Source organism: Lissotriton vulgaris, chromosome 11, assembly GCF_964263255.1.
Source record: "Lissotriton vulgaris chromosome 11, aLisVul1.2, whole genome shotgun sequence".
Taxonomy (NCBI): domain Eukaryota; kingdom Metazoa; phylum Chordata; class Amphibia; order Caudata; family Salamandridae; genus Lissotriton; species Lissotriton vulgaris.
In genome coordinates this window covers 1084776950-1084790557 of record NC_141699.1, presented here as the reverse complement: position 1 = coordinate 1084790557, position 13608 = coordinate 1084776950, and the positions used below count along the sequence as shown (strand labels likewise).

At 48.8% G+C, this 13608-nt stretch overlaps 2 protein-coding genes across 2 annotated transcripts in view; one reads left to right on the top strand and one right to left on the bottom strand.

Annotated features, from left to right (window-relative positions):
- PSMD1 (proteasome 26S subunit, non-ATPase 1) overlaps positions 1–13608 on the top strand; it is a 241841-nt gene that overhangs the window by 94551 nt on the left and 133682 nt on the right. The gene's annotated exons all lie outside the window — the stretch shown is intronic.
- The window catches only part of HTR2B (5-hydroxytryptamine receptor 2B), a 33271-nt gene that overhangs the window by 2948 nt on the left and 16715 nt on the right, over positions 1–13608 (bottom strand). The window contains exon 3 of the mRNA XM_086944563.1: positions 1456–1656. Coding sequence (XP_086800689.1) covers positions 1456–1656 — 201 coding nt within the window. The remainder of the gene's footprint in view (positions 1–1455; positions 1657–13608) is intronic.

Sequence of the window (13608 nt, the reverse complement as noted above, 5' to 3'; positions counted from 1 at the left end):
ATGAAGTGTTTCAGGGGCCCCTTGTTGGTGAGAGGAAGCACTAGGTGGCTCTTGTGTGGTGAGGACCATGGAGTAGGAAATGATGATTTGAGTGCCTCTGGCTGATGAGAAACACAGACAGAGGAAGCGTTTGATGGCCCTGGTTAGTGAGGGTGTAGTGACGTGCAAAAGTGCGCCTGGGACACCCGGCTGGTGAGAGGAAGCTTTAGGTGGCGTTCACTTGGTTTGCAAGGATCATTGACTACTTCAAGTGCCCCTGACTGCCGAAGAGCAATGTGAATGCTTCCGAGAAACTGGCCATTTGCATGTGAACCACCAACCTCCCTTCCTACTTGAACTCCCGGACGGAGGTAGGAGGAGCTGTAGCCTACACAGGCGTATTTCCTACAGCGTCAAGTCGGGCCAATACTCTAGCGTTATTGTTGTTGACTATGAAAAAAGCTAAAGGTACTGCTCTGCAAGGAAAATGTGGACTTTTTTTCCTTTTAATTCAAGATGCCACTTAATTCAGGCCCTTGCGCTTGTCCTGATGAGGGCTGGTGAGTGAAACAATGGGGCCGAAACACTTTGATATTTTCAGGAATCCTACTCATCACATAGTGGAAACTTTGGAATCTCATAGTGGTGGGATTTCTATATTGGACTAATCTTTGTTGTCATGTGCAAGAACAGATTTGACTTCTCCATTCTAAATCAGCAAGGATTTTTTTTTATTACTAAAATTGAGAACCCAAGGACTCTCATACCCCGGAGATATATTTTTAATCTTGATGGCGTGCATGAATTCTGTTATCTTTAGATGATGATAAATTGCTTTGTATAATGATACTATGGAAATCGTGTGTACGCTTGTCGTTGATGGCGTTGTTTACACAGTTTATGATGGTATAGTATACTACAATACATGATGGTGTGAGCCATCTCTTTGTCATGGTGTTGTATGCACGGTTTGTGATGGTGTTCTTTAGGGATTTTCTGCGAAATGATGTGTAGCCTGAAACATTCCAAATGTATTTCTTATCTTCTGTACTCACCAGCACACCCATTCATGAACCCCCCCATACTCGTGAGTACAGCTATCCGACTACTTGTGCTCACATCCATCAATCTGTGTGCATGTATGGCTGACCACAAGTGAGTTGTCTACGGCGTCATGCGGTGTCTTTGTGTGTGTGTCTGTGTGTGTGTGTGTGTTTGTGTCTGTGTGTCTTTCTTACCTATGGAGATGACCCAGACCACGCTGATCTTGATGAGGGCCTTGGAGCGGCTCTTGTACTGGCTGTCTCTGTGTGTCTGTGTGTGGGTCTGCCTGTGTGTCTTTCTTACCTATGGAGATGACGCAGACCACGCTGATCTTGATGAGGGCCTTGGAGCGGCTCTTGTACTGGCTGTCTCTGTGTGTCTGTGTGTCTGTCTGTGTGTCTGCCTGTGTGTCTGCCTGTGTGTCTTTCTTACCTATGGAGATGACCCAGACCACGCTGATCTTGATGAGGGCCTTGGAGCGGCTCTTGTACTGGCTGGCCTGGATGGGCCTCTTGATGGCGATGTAGCGGTCCAGCGAGATGGCGCACAGGTGCATGATGGACGCCGTGGAGAAGAGCACGTCCAGGAAGAGCCAGATGGCACAGAGGGCATCGCTCAGGGGCCACTTGGGCTCTGCAAGGAAGGACAGAGGTAGTCAACACAAAGCAGGCATAGCCCACCCTCTGCCAGACACACTCCCAGCATACTGTGCACAGCGTGAGAGATGCACAGCCTGGGCTCTTGAGCAGTGCCCATCCCATGCCCACTGCACCCCTTGAAGCCTGTGCCTTCTGACTGCAGTGCCCATTCTATGCCCGCTGCACCCCCTGAACCCTTTGCCTTCTGACTGCAATGCCCACTGCACCCCCAGAGCCCTGTGCCTTCTGACTGCAGTGCCCATTCCATGCCCACTGCACCCCCAGAGCCCTGCCTTCTGACTGCAGTGCCCATTCCATGCCCACTGCACCCCATAGCCCTGTGCCTTCTGACTGCAGTGCCCATTCCATGCCCACTGCACACCCTGAACCCTGTGCCTTCTGACTGCAGTGCCCAATCCATGCCCACTGCACACCCTGAACCCTGTGCCTTCTGACTGCAGTGCCCATTCCATGCCCACTGCACACCCTGAACCTGTGCCTTCTGACTGCAGTGCCCATTCCATGCCCACTGCACACCCTGAACCCTGTGCCTTCTGACTGCAGTGCCCAATCCATGCCCACTGCACACCCTGAACCCTGTGCCTTCTGACTGCAGTGCCCATTCCATGCCCACTGCACACCCTGAACCCCGTGCCTTCTGACTGCAGTGCCCATTCCATGCCCACTGCACACCCTGAACCCTGTGCCTTCTGACTGCAGTGCCCATTCCATGCCCACTGCACACCCTGAACCTTCTGACTGCAGTGCCCATTCTATGCCCACTGCACACCCTGAACCCTGTGCCTTCTGACTGCAGTGCCCATTCCACGCCCACTGCACCCATGCACCCTGTGCCTTCTGACTGCAGTGCCCATTCCATGCCCACTGCACACCCTGAACCTTCTGACTGCAGTGCCCATTCTATGCCCACTGCACACCCTGAACCCTGTGCCTTCTGACTGCAGTGCCCATTCCATGCCCACTGCACACCCTGAACCCCGTGCCTTCTGACTGCAGTGCCCATTCCATGCCCACTGCACACCCTGAACCCTGTGCCTTCTGACTGCAGTGCCCATTCCATGCCCACTGCACACCCTGAACCTTCTGACTGCAGTGCCCATTCTATGCCCACTGCACACCCTGAACCCTGTGCCTTCTGACTGCAGTGCCCATTCCATGCCCACTGCACCCATGCACCCTGTGCCTTCTGACTGCAGTGCCCATTCCATGCCCACTGCACACCCTGAACCTTCTGACTGCAGTGCCCATTCTATGCCCACTGCACACCCTGAACCCTGTGCCTTCTGACTGCAGTGCCCATTCCATGCCCACTGCACACCCTGAACCCCGTGCCTTCTGACTGCAGTGCCCATTCCATGCCCACTGCACACCCTGAACCCTGTGCCTTCTGACTGCAGTGCCCATTCCATGCCCACTGCACACCCTGAACCCTGTGCCTTCTGACTGCAGTGCCCATTCCATGCCCACTGCACACCCTGAACCTTCTGACTGCAGTGCCCATTCTATGCCCACTGCACACCCTGAAACCTGTGCCTTCTGACTGCAGTGCCCATTCCATGCCCACTGCACCCATGCACCCTGTGCCTTCTGACTGCAGTGCCCATTCCATGCCCACTGCACCCATGCACCCTGCGCCTTCTGACTGCAGTGCCCATTCCATGCCCACTGCACCCCAGAGCCCTGTGCCTTCTGACTGCAGTGCCCATTCCATGCCCACTGCACCCCCTGAACACTGCACTATCCCCGGCAGCTCCCCAGTCCTGACTGCAGCGCCCCGCCTCAGTGAGGCCGCTTCTTACCCTGTGGTGGGTGAGTAAGTCTGTGCTTGATTTAGTATTTGTTATGGTAATTTAATCGCGTGCATTTCGAAATCCTGGGCGCTGTCCCCCCTCCTCAGAGCGGGACTGGCTTGTAGGTGCTAAAGGAGCAAGGCGCTGCATGTGTCGTATTACGTTGAAAATGCCAATAAAACCCTTTAAATCCAATACAAATCCTCTCTGGCCTCAGGCCGGATTTTGGTTTGTGTCTGCGGGATGCCAGCCGATGCTGCGTGTGGTTTCTGCTGCTAGGCAGACCGTGTGTCTGTTCAGTGTGGGCTCTGGCTGTATTGTGCAGCTGCCCCTCTCGTGAGACCAGGTCTGGAGCTCTCGCGAGACCAGGCCTGGCGCTCTCGCGATGCTTCCACCGTGATTGGATGGGCTTAAATGCTACATTTGGCTGCTTCAGTTACCACGTGCTACCATCGGATCTCGTTGGAGATGAAAGTGAGTTGTTCTTTTTGCTAAATCTAGTGAACATCTCTTTAGTTGGACTTATTTGGATATCTCCGTTGGTCTCCGGACACAGATGAGTCTGTCTTGTGCTGGTGCCCCCCTGGAGAACCTCTCAGCTCGGGAACATCCAAGGGGGGCAGTGGGTGCCCTGTCATCTGATGTCCAGTGATGGACTGCCGTTCAACCGGCATCCCTCCATCCCCCCACCCCCCAAAAGGGATATGGCTACGCTGTAATCCAACATCCAGTGATGGACTGTGGGTCTGCTGGCAACCCACCGCTGCCACCAAGGAGGGCTGTAGCTACCCTGTAATCCGACGTCCAAAGATGGGCAGTGGGTTTTCCAGCTCTCACCGTCACCACCCCCCTCGGTTGTCCACTGAGCGTCTGTGGGTGTGCTAGGATCTGGGCTCTCTTGTGTCCAGTGAGAGCCACAGTCACCTCCACTATGGTCGGAAGTGTCCAGTGATGGACCGTCGTTCTCCTGGGATCCTACCGCCGCCCCCAAGTAGGATGTAGCTACACTGTAATCTGACATCCAGTGATGGACCACAGGTCTGCCGACATCCCACCGTTGCCACCAAGGAAGGCTGTGGCTACCCTATAATCCAACGTGCAAAGATGGACCGTGGGTATGCCGGCATCCCACCATCGCCACTGACCCATCCACCCCCGCCACTCTGTTATGTCCACTCAGCGTCAGTGGGTATGCCAGGATCTGGGGTCTATAAGGTCCAGTGAGAGAGGTGTGCTGGTACATCAGTCCCCTCCCCTACTGGTCGGAAGCGTCCAGTGATGGACCATGAGTATGCTGGAATATGGTTGTGACCACCTTTCCCCAGGGGGAATCCAAGGGTGGGCACTGGGTGTGCTGGGTTCCCCTTGTCGCATCCTCTCTGCTCGAAGATGTCCAAGGACAGATAGTGGGTGTCATAACCTTCTCTCCTCTGAGGTAGGGGTGCTGATGCCACAGTCTGCTCCTCCCTGCTTGAGAGCGTCCGGTAAGGGATCACGGTTGTGCTGGGATCTGGTTGCTACCTCCTGTTCTCCGGTGAGACCCATGGATGGGCAGTGGCGGTGCTCCGATTCCACCATGAAGTCGTCTCTGCTCAAACTTGTCCAAGGATGGATCGTAGATATGCTGGGGTACTGCTATACCCTTCTCTGTGCTGTAGCGTGTCTACTGAGGGACCATTCGTACACTAACATCCTGGTGTAACCCTCTGCCCGGGAGTGCCCACTGAGGGACCATGGGTGTTCTGGCATCTGGTTGTTGCCTCTTGTCGGGGGGGGGGGGGGGTGAGTCTGAGGTTGGACAGTGGGTATGGTATGCTGGGATCCGGGCTTTCCCTCCTCTCCACAGAAAAGTGTCCAGGGATGGACCATGGCTTTCTGGGATCCTGCCTTTCCCTCTTCTCTTCAGCGAAGTGTCCAAGGAGGGACCGTGACTTCCCTGGGATCCCTCTAGCCCCTCCTCTCCACAGCAGTGTCCTAGGAGGGACCATGGCTTCGCTGGGATCCCGCCTTCACTCCCCTCAGGGTTGGTTGGCATCAGACCCCTAGGTCTCAAGCGTGCCAATCTGAATGTTACAGCAGATGTTGGGCCTTTCTCATCCTCTGGGACCAGCCACTGACGGTGCAGATACTGTACAGTCAGTATGTGGCTTCCCAGTGGGATTGCTGCCCAGATGGTTGGCTCTGCAGAGCAGTCAGTGGCCCGGCTGGCCTGCAGGGGGCACAGGGCAGTTTAGGAGGGGTGCCTCCGGCTGGCAGCAGCTCGCCCCACTCCACCTGCTCTGTGGATAAACATCTCTCCATTGAGATATCCTGTTAATGCTTCACGTGAAGTCTTGCTGTGGCACCGGCGCTCCTTATAAAGTGCTTGTAAGAGAAGTGTTTACAGTCTGCGCTGCACTCTCAGGGGAGGCCTGCTGGTCCTGTGCTCAGCTCCACCCTGAACTGTACCCGGGGGAGGGGTGGGACCTCTTGTGGCCCCCCCCATGGCTGCCTTCTGCGGAGTTCACTGTCACAAGAACTCTTTAGAGGATGTAGGCAAGCTGAGCTTCCTTGATATGACTTGTATAGAGGAGCGAGTTTCCTTAACTGGAGGGCTTTTATCTCTGATTTTGAGGCTTTTGCTGAAGTTTCCTTCCAGACTGAGAGTTTCTTGTGGACGTGTTTACATCATCGCATGTGCGCATCATCGCGTCTGCGCATCATCGCGTGTGCGCATCATCGCGTGTGCCTGTGCGCATCGTCCCCGGCGCGTGTGCGCATCATCCCATGCTGTATTAACACTTTTAACACACTGCCTAGAATCCATTGCGTTAGTTTGGCTAGAACATTGTTCCCAGATGTGAGCTCTGTGCTAGCCCTATCACCATATGACCAGAGAGCTTGCCTACTTAGGATGAGGAGTGTGGTACATTTCAGCATTCGCCGTGGTTGCCAGGTGGTCACTTTTAGGAGTCTTCTAATGGAGGGGAAGGTGGTGCCTGAATGCATGGGTCTCACTTGGCAGTTTCTTGAAGAGGGGGAGTCATCCATTGTTGCTCTCCTTCAAGGGTACAGGACAGCAATCTTGGAATGATGGAGCCAGCCTTGGCTGAACTCTAGCCACATTTAATTCTCCCATCGCTTAACTCCTACATGGGTACACAATTTGGACAGTGGCAAAGTGACATTTTTACCAGCCCCTGTACCACTCACCATGATGGTGCCTATCTGCCAGGTGTGCCGCTTGCCAACCAACTGGACCTTAATCCCGAAAGCCAATTCAGTGAGTTCCCCCCAGAAACTTGAAGTAAAACTGAAGACCAAGGTGATCTTTGACATGGGGACAATAGATAGGCCTGCTTTATGGAACTGGCACCAATTTCTTTGACTGACTAGACAGAGTACAGATACACACCATTTGGTCTCATGCTCCTTCGATCTTTGTGTTCTATGGCATTCGTTGATCCCAGAGCCCAGTGGAGGTCCTGCAGTCAGTCAGTCATCTGCTTTCTTTTTGGTCTCATGCCCCTTCGGTCCTGGGTTCTGTGGCATTCGTTGAGCCCAGAGCCCGGCGGAGGTCCTTCACCCTTCACAGTTGGTGATCTGCACTCCTTTAGGTGTTATGCTCCTTCGATCCTGGTGTTCTGTGGCATTGTTGATCCCAGAACCCAGTAGAGGTCCTGCACAGTCCTTGATCTGCTCTCCTTTTGGTCTCATGCCCCTTCGGTCCTTGGTTCTGTGCCATTCATTGAGCCCAGAGCCCAGCGGGAGTCCTGCAGTCACTGATGTGGCGAACCTAGGATAGTGCTCAATTCCCACACCACTACTCCCTCCAGCATTTTTTAAAAATTAAAACAAATGTATGTGGATTCTCGTTCTCTGGCAGCCGTTTTATGGATCAAGGTGTTCCAGCCAAGTTCTGGTCTGCTTAAGTAAGTTGTGTTTGTATCATTGGGCAGCCCCACTGATTCCATCACGAGCAGCTGGTTTTAGCGCGTGCGTGCAACGATGGATTCCTCTCACAGAATGTGCACTTCCAAAACCTGAGAACAACTCACTCCCTCAACCGTGGGACCGGTGACGGAGGCTAGGTGATTAACGCGAACACCAGATGAGTCAAGGCTCCTACTATTGAGGCGCCCCTCGACCCTCCCACCCACGTTGAAGCTCCTCGCATCTATGAGGCAGCACCTCTTCTTTCAGACTACACTAACTTAGATAGGTAGTCCCCTCTGAATGGTAGCTCTTTATTTACCAGCACTGTTTGGTGTAAATACCCAACACCCCACTCCCCTTTTCACAGATTACACACATATAGGTCCTGAAGAATTGCCACGGTACTGTTAGACCAATAGGGCAAGAAACATGTCGACCCAAAGAGAAGAGCACATTAGTGAATGAACTTCCCCTGAGAGGGCCAGTGCCTCTCTTCTGTATATATTTCTTTTTAGTGAGGTGGATTACCAACCAGAATAAAACATATCGCTTTGGAATATCCAACCTTTTTTAACTAACCCCCACAGCACAACACACTATCTACACACACACGGGCCACACACCCCCACTTCATCATACGGCAAAGGAACAAAAGATCTCTGATAAAGAGCCCCTTTGCGGTGCCCGTTGAGCATTGCAGCGCCGGCTCAACGAGGAGCAGGTCCATATGATGAAGCATGACACCTAGCTTGCTGGGTGTGTGAGGACCCTAGTTCCGCAAAAGCGGGATCCCCGATCCCTCTACCTCCTTTCCCTCTCCCCTTACTCACTACCACTAATTAGTTGGTAGGCGATCCTGCAACACAGAGGAACAGCTTCCTTTTCTTTGAAAAAAACAACTCACTCCTGGAATCTTCAATATGTTTTTCCCAGAGGCGTCTTGGCTTCCTCTGCCCAGTGGTGTCTCGTGCGTGCTATACACAGGTTGCACAACTTCAAGTATGCGTGTGTGTTTTTCCTCTCTATTTTTAACTACCTATGTCATTTCTCTTTCCTCTGGTGTATATCTTTTTTTATTATTTTTATTTATTCTGCTTTGCTGCTCACATCCTTTCGTGCCTCCTCGACCCATTTCTTAGGTCCATTTCCTAGGTCTGCTGGGCATGTATTTTTGGAAGTGTTGTGGCAATTTGCAAGGTTTTTGTTCATTTTAATCTTTACCTAGTACGTTTTGAATCGAGGAGATTAAGATGTCCTTGAAACTTTGTCAGACCAGGGGAGACCAGGGTTGTGTATTGGGTTATCTTGGCGATAATGTTAGGGACTTGTAGGCATAGTCAACAGGTGGGCACCGGAGACTCGCGTTTCAGAGCAGGTAGTCCATATGTGTGCGACTTACCAAACAAGGCTATCTCTAATGCTGACCAAAGGCTCTCCCTGGGTGTTGCAGAGAAGGTCAAGAACTCTCCCTGTCCTAATGAGTTTGGTGGGCTGCCGCTACTCATGGCTATTTCAGAACTATCTCCTAGCTACAATTGAAGATATCACATTGCATTTTTTGTTTTTTTTGTAGTATTTAAAGATTCTCCGTTGTTCCACACCTTTTAATGTCTGCATTTTTAAATCTGAAGTAAGGGGACCTCAGAAGTACCAGATTCACCAGGATTTTAAAGTCCTGATGGCTGCCTGACCATATCTCCCCATCTAAATATCCCTTCAAGTTTTCACTTTTAGTTTAGTCTTTCAAATCCTATTTTTCTTTCCTCTGTTTTTGGTCCTGTTTGTGAATTGTAAGTTACACGCCCTGTATGCAATACAAGTTTCTGCTGCGCGATGCTTTCTCCTATAACTTTGCCTTGGCGCTTATTGCCATTGAATACTCCGGGTTTCTCAGGTCCATGTTTTATCCATTTTCTATGATTTTCGACTACTCTGAGCACCATCTTACCTTTTCACAAACGTTTGACAGTGTTGTGGTTTCTCTGCTTCCTTCTTAAACAGTTTTAGTTCGCTTAAATTTAGAAGCTATTGATGGTGATTAAGGCCCAGGAGTTTAGTGTTTCCCTTCATAGATGACCACCTTCGGGCCTGTTCCAATTCGATATGCACCTGTGGAATACTGAACCAGAGGCTTCTTGAAGCAGGCAACACCCATTCTGACGATATGAACCAGATCTAATAAATCTACAGGCTGGTGTTACCACTGACCCTGTGTAGGACTTCTGCATGATACACTTTATTCACGTTTTCTAAATTGAAACTAGAAGATTCCACTCTGGCACCTGGGTCAATACTGAATTTTAATCATTGTTTCCCAACTTGACCACGTTTTGTGATGCTGTATTTTTTAATTCTTGGTGCCTCTGTTGGTGGTTCTTCCAACACTGGATTTCTTTGCAATATACCAAAGATCACTGCTAAGGGGTTCTATAAAAACTTGCCATTTATGCAGCTTAACTCTTTGCATGACCAGTCCTTGTTACTGACATACCCTTCAGTAAGTAAAGCGCCCTGTGGCATAGAAACAAGTATGTACCTCTACTGGATAATAGCCCCAACCCAAGTATGTGCGAATGTACGTTTGGATGGTATGATTTGTTGGTTACGGGTTTACCCTAGAGTGATGCCACCTTGGTGGGAGTGGGAGACAGAAATCTTGCCAAGCCTGATCTCTTCTATTCTTTCATGCAATTATGACCCCTGCAAGGTTTATTTATTTATTTAACAAGTTTTATATAGCTCTGGCTAGACCCGAAGGTATCCGAGCGCTTTACAAGAGTATCTACAGAGGTAGAATAAATTACACAAAGTTACACAGTAAAAACTGGGATTTAGGACATGAGAATGCTAGAGGATGGCAAACAAAAACACGCTAGGTGAGGCAACGTAAAGCAGTGAAATAACAGTAAAAGCAACAGAAAAGAACAATCTAAGGGGCCGGGGAAGGAAGAGGGGAGAAAACAGAAAGAAAGGGAAGGGAAGGCAGATAAGGACAGGAAAGTGAGAGGAAGTAAAACGGGAGAGGGACCAGGGATGTTAACAAGATCGACAACGAGGAGTAGGTCTGTGGCACAGGAGAGACGATAAAGGTCGCCCGGCTGGAGACCAGCTGGGACAGAGAAAGAGGTCAAAGATCACTAAGATGGCGGATCAGAGACAGGGGAGTCAAAGAAGAAACTCACAAAATGGCGGGGAGCATATGAGTCCAAGTCAAAAAGTCAAGGGAGCAAACTCAAAAACACCACAAGCAAATTCCGCGGAGGGCACCCAGAGGGGGAAATGAGCCTGAGTCAGGAGGGCAGTCGGCCACAAAGTCACAGCTGTACTGTCCATGAGCAAAAGTTCAGGGCAGCGGGGGCAGCAGTGTCCAACCCGGTGTCCACAGTCCCAAGGACGAACGTTACAGGCGCCAAAGCAGCAGTCCGTAGAGCGGGAGGCAGCAAAGACCAAAAAACTGGAGGGGGCGCCTCTGACACAGCCGCGGAGCGATGGGCCCAGATAACCATGAAGAGAGGTGCTGAGACACTATATCTCCGCCATGGGTATCCCGCAGGGTGTTTAGAATGTTTTCAGGTGGGTTTGGGGACTTATGCCCCTTTACCTGATTCAGTGACAACTTTGACAGTGTTGTCAAGTCTACTGTTCTGTGTAATAAAGACTGTTACACACCCAGATAGATCTATTAAAGGGCATAAGCCTACAGCTGAGGGTTTGTGACTGTATTGTAGGATCTCCGTTGATGGCTGTAAACATTAGAATCATCATACGTGGGATCCCGGAATGCTTTTTTCCATGCATACAAAAATTACAGGGAATGGTAAAACAAAAAGCGATGCATTTTACGTGGTAAATAAATTGCAACCTTTCCAACGCTATATTTACCAAATGTTTACATTTTTTAAATAAAAAAATAAATACTCAAAAGTAGAAAATGCATTCAAAAAACTGCAGCATAACCTTATGCTTACTGTCTTGAACATCCTTGAAAACATGTAAGAAATTAAGGGGAAGATGGTCAGTTTTGCAGCAGCCATTTAACACTGAATAGAAGACTGTTTCTTTAAGAAGCCAGCGGCTTCTCTATCCCATCATGTATTGTTATTGTAGTTGCGTCTGTGCCTTGGGTTTTTACAGCACTATAAATTAGATTTTAAAAGGAATGTCCTGAAATGCTAGAGTTCCTGGCCCGGAATATTCAAGGGAGAGGGTTGTTTATGACTTTAATGAAGATTTCAACATTACTGAACTAGGATTCCAAGTAAGTACCTTTCACTTATGCATCATTTTATCTTCATTGAGAGCCATAAACATTCGAATAGCACAACAGGCAAATCTCAGAATTAAATGGCTTGAGTCGGCCAGGACCGAATGGTCTAGCTGGGAATATGATATTATATATGGTCTGTGATGCCTTTGAAAGGATTCCTTAGGGTAGCGTAACCCAACTATTGAGTCTTCTTACATTTAAATCTAAGCAATATTGTCGAGTACAAATCTGAAGGCACTTTTATGTTGCTGCTTACAAATGTTGGCTCTGGGACATTTCCTAACATGGCAGCTGTAGCTGCCTTGCCTCTCGTTGAGTGAATTCTTCGTTTTTCTAGTGAGGCCCAATTAGACAATTGATAACACAGTGCTGTGGCAGAAGCGATCAGTTTAGAAATAGACCACTTATTGTCCCATGTGTACAGCTTTACTAACATCTAACCAACTACTTGGATGTTTCCTTATGTCTTTAGTCTTGTCCAAGTATCATTTTAGGACCCTTGTGATATCTAAACTGCGTAATGACCTCTCCACCGGTGCAGATAAATAAAAATAAAAAAATACCAGCAAAGCGATTGTTTTAATTGAATGGCATTCCAGTTCTAGCTGAGCTAGAAAATATCAATTTATTGTGATTTTTATATGTCTGATAGAACGTGTTCCGTGGTCCCTCGCGCAGGTGGGACGGTTTTAATGTTTGACATCAATTACGATTTGCATGAAGTGGAACTATGATTTCACATAAGTATGGTTGCTTCTTAGGTTCTCATGGAGAGGATGAAATCCTACTTCAAGTTTCTCTCTCTTTATACTTGGATGTTTTTTCTCGCCCCAAGTTTCGTTTATTGCCACAACTCACTGTTCGTGTCTTCTTGTTCTTGAATCTCCCGGTCCCGGGAATCCCTCGACCCTCAATGGGATGATCTCTGGATCTTTCCATCCACTACGTCTCAATCTCATGACTTTTTTTCATAGGGTTGTTTAAGATATCTGTTTTATCATTGATTTATTGCATGAAGGCGTGAAGTCTCCTCCCCTTTGTGTGATCCTCTGCGGTTATTTAGTGTTTAAAGAAATAGTTGATTATGGCTTCAGTTCTATTGGTAGAGAAAAGTAAATTGAACTGCCTTGCAAATGAAGCAAAATGTCATTTTTTAGATAACACTCCAAGCATGACGCAGTAGCTAGAGGGCTTGTTCGTTAAAGCGTTTGGAATACCCTATCCTCTCCCCTTCCCTCTATTCTAACTTTTCTCTCCATCTAGCCACCAGTATTTCTTTTCTTCTCCGTTAGGGTCTGCTGCCTCTTGGACATTTCTTTACCCTAACTTGGTTTCAGTCTTGGTTTCAGTTTTAGACTATTTTGTTGTTGTTGCCACACCCAATATGTTTTTCATCCTGATGAAGACGCTGACAGAATCTTATTTATATAGTTGAAACATGTAGAGAGATCCATATTTGGCACATTGAGGGGTTTGCATTAAAATGTCTCTCTACTTAACAATTATATGAAGTGTTTTCCTTTATAGGGCAATAAACCTTCTTGAAGACAGCCATTAAATTCTAGTGTCACAGCTCATTGGCAAGTTGATGTACATATGATCACGCCAATGTTGGCAATGATATTATATTAATTTTTTGTTACTGTGAATAGTAGTAAAACAGTGAAATCTTGCTGCAGTAGTGCATTGAAAGATTTAAAAAATGTAAATGCTATGCTCAGTGTGTTCTGCTACCAGGTGAATACATGGCCATAATCTAATCCCTCGCTCCTTTGGAACACTTACTTTAAAATATTGAGTTCCTAATCCTCTGCACTTAAGTGGGTGCCATGAACCTGTATAAGACCTTAGAACATTTGCTGGCACTGGTGTAGCTCTTGCGGCCCCAGGTGAGCCCCTGAAAACCACAAGGTGGAGTCCAAGCAGAGGCTCTTAAACCTTTCACTCTACTGCA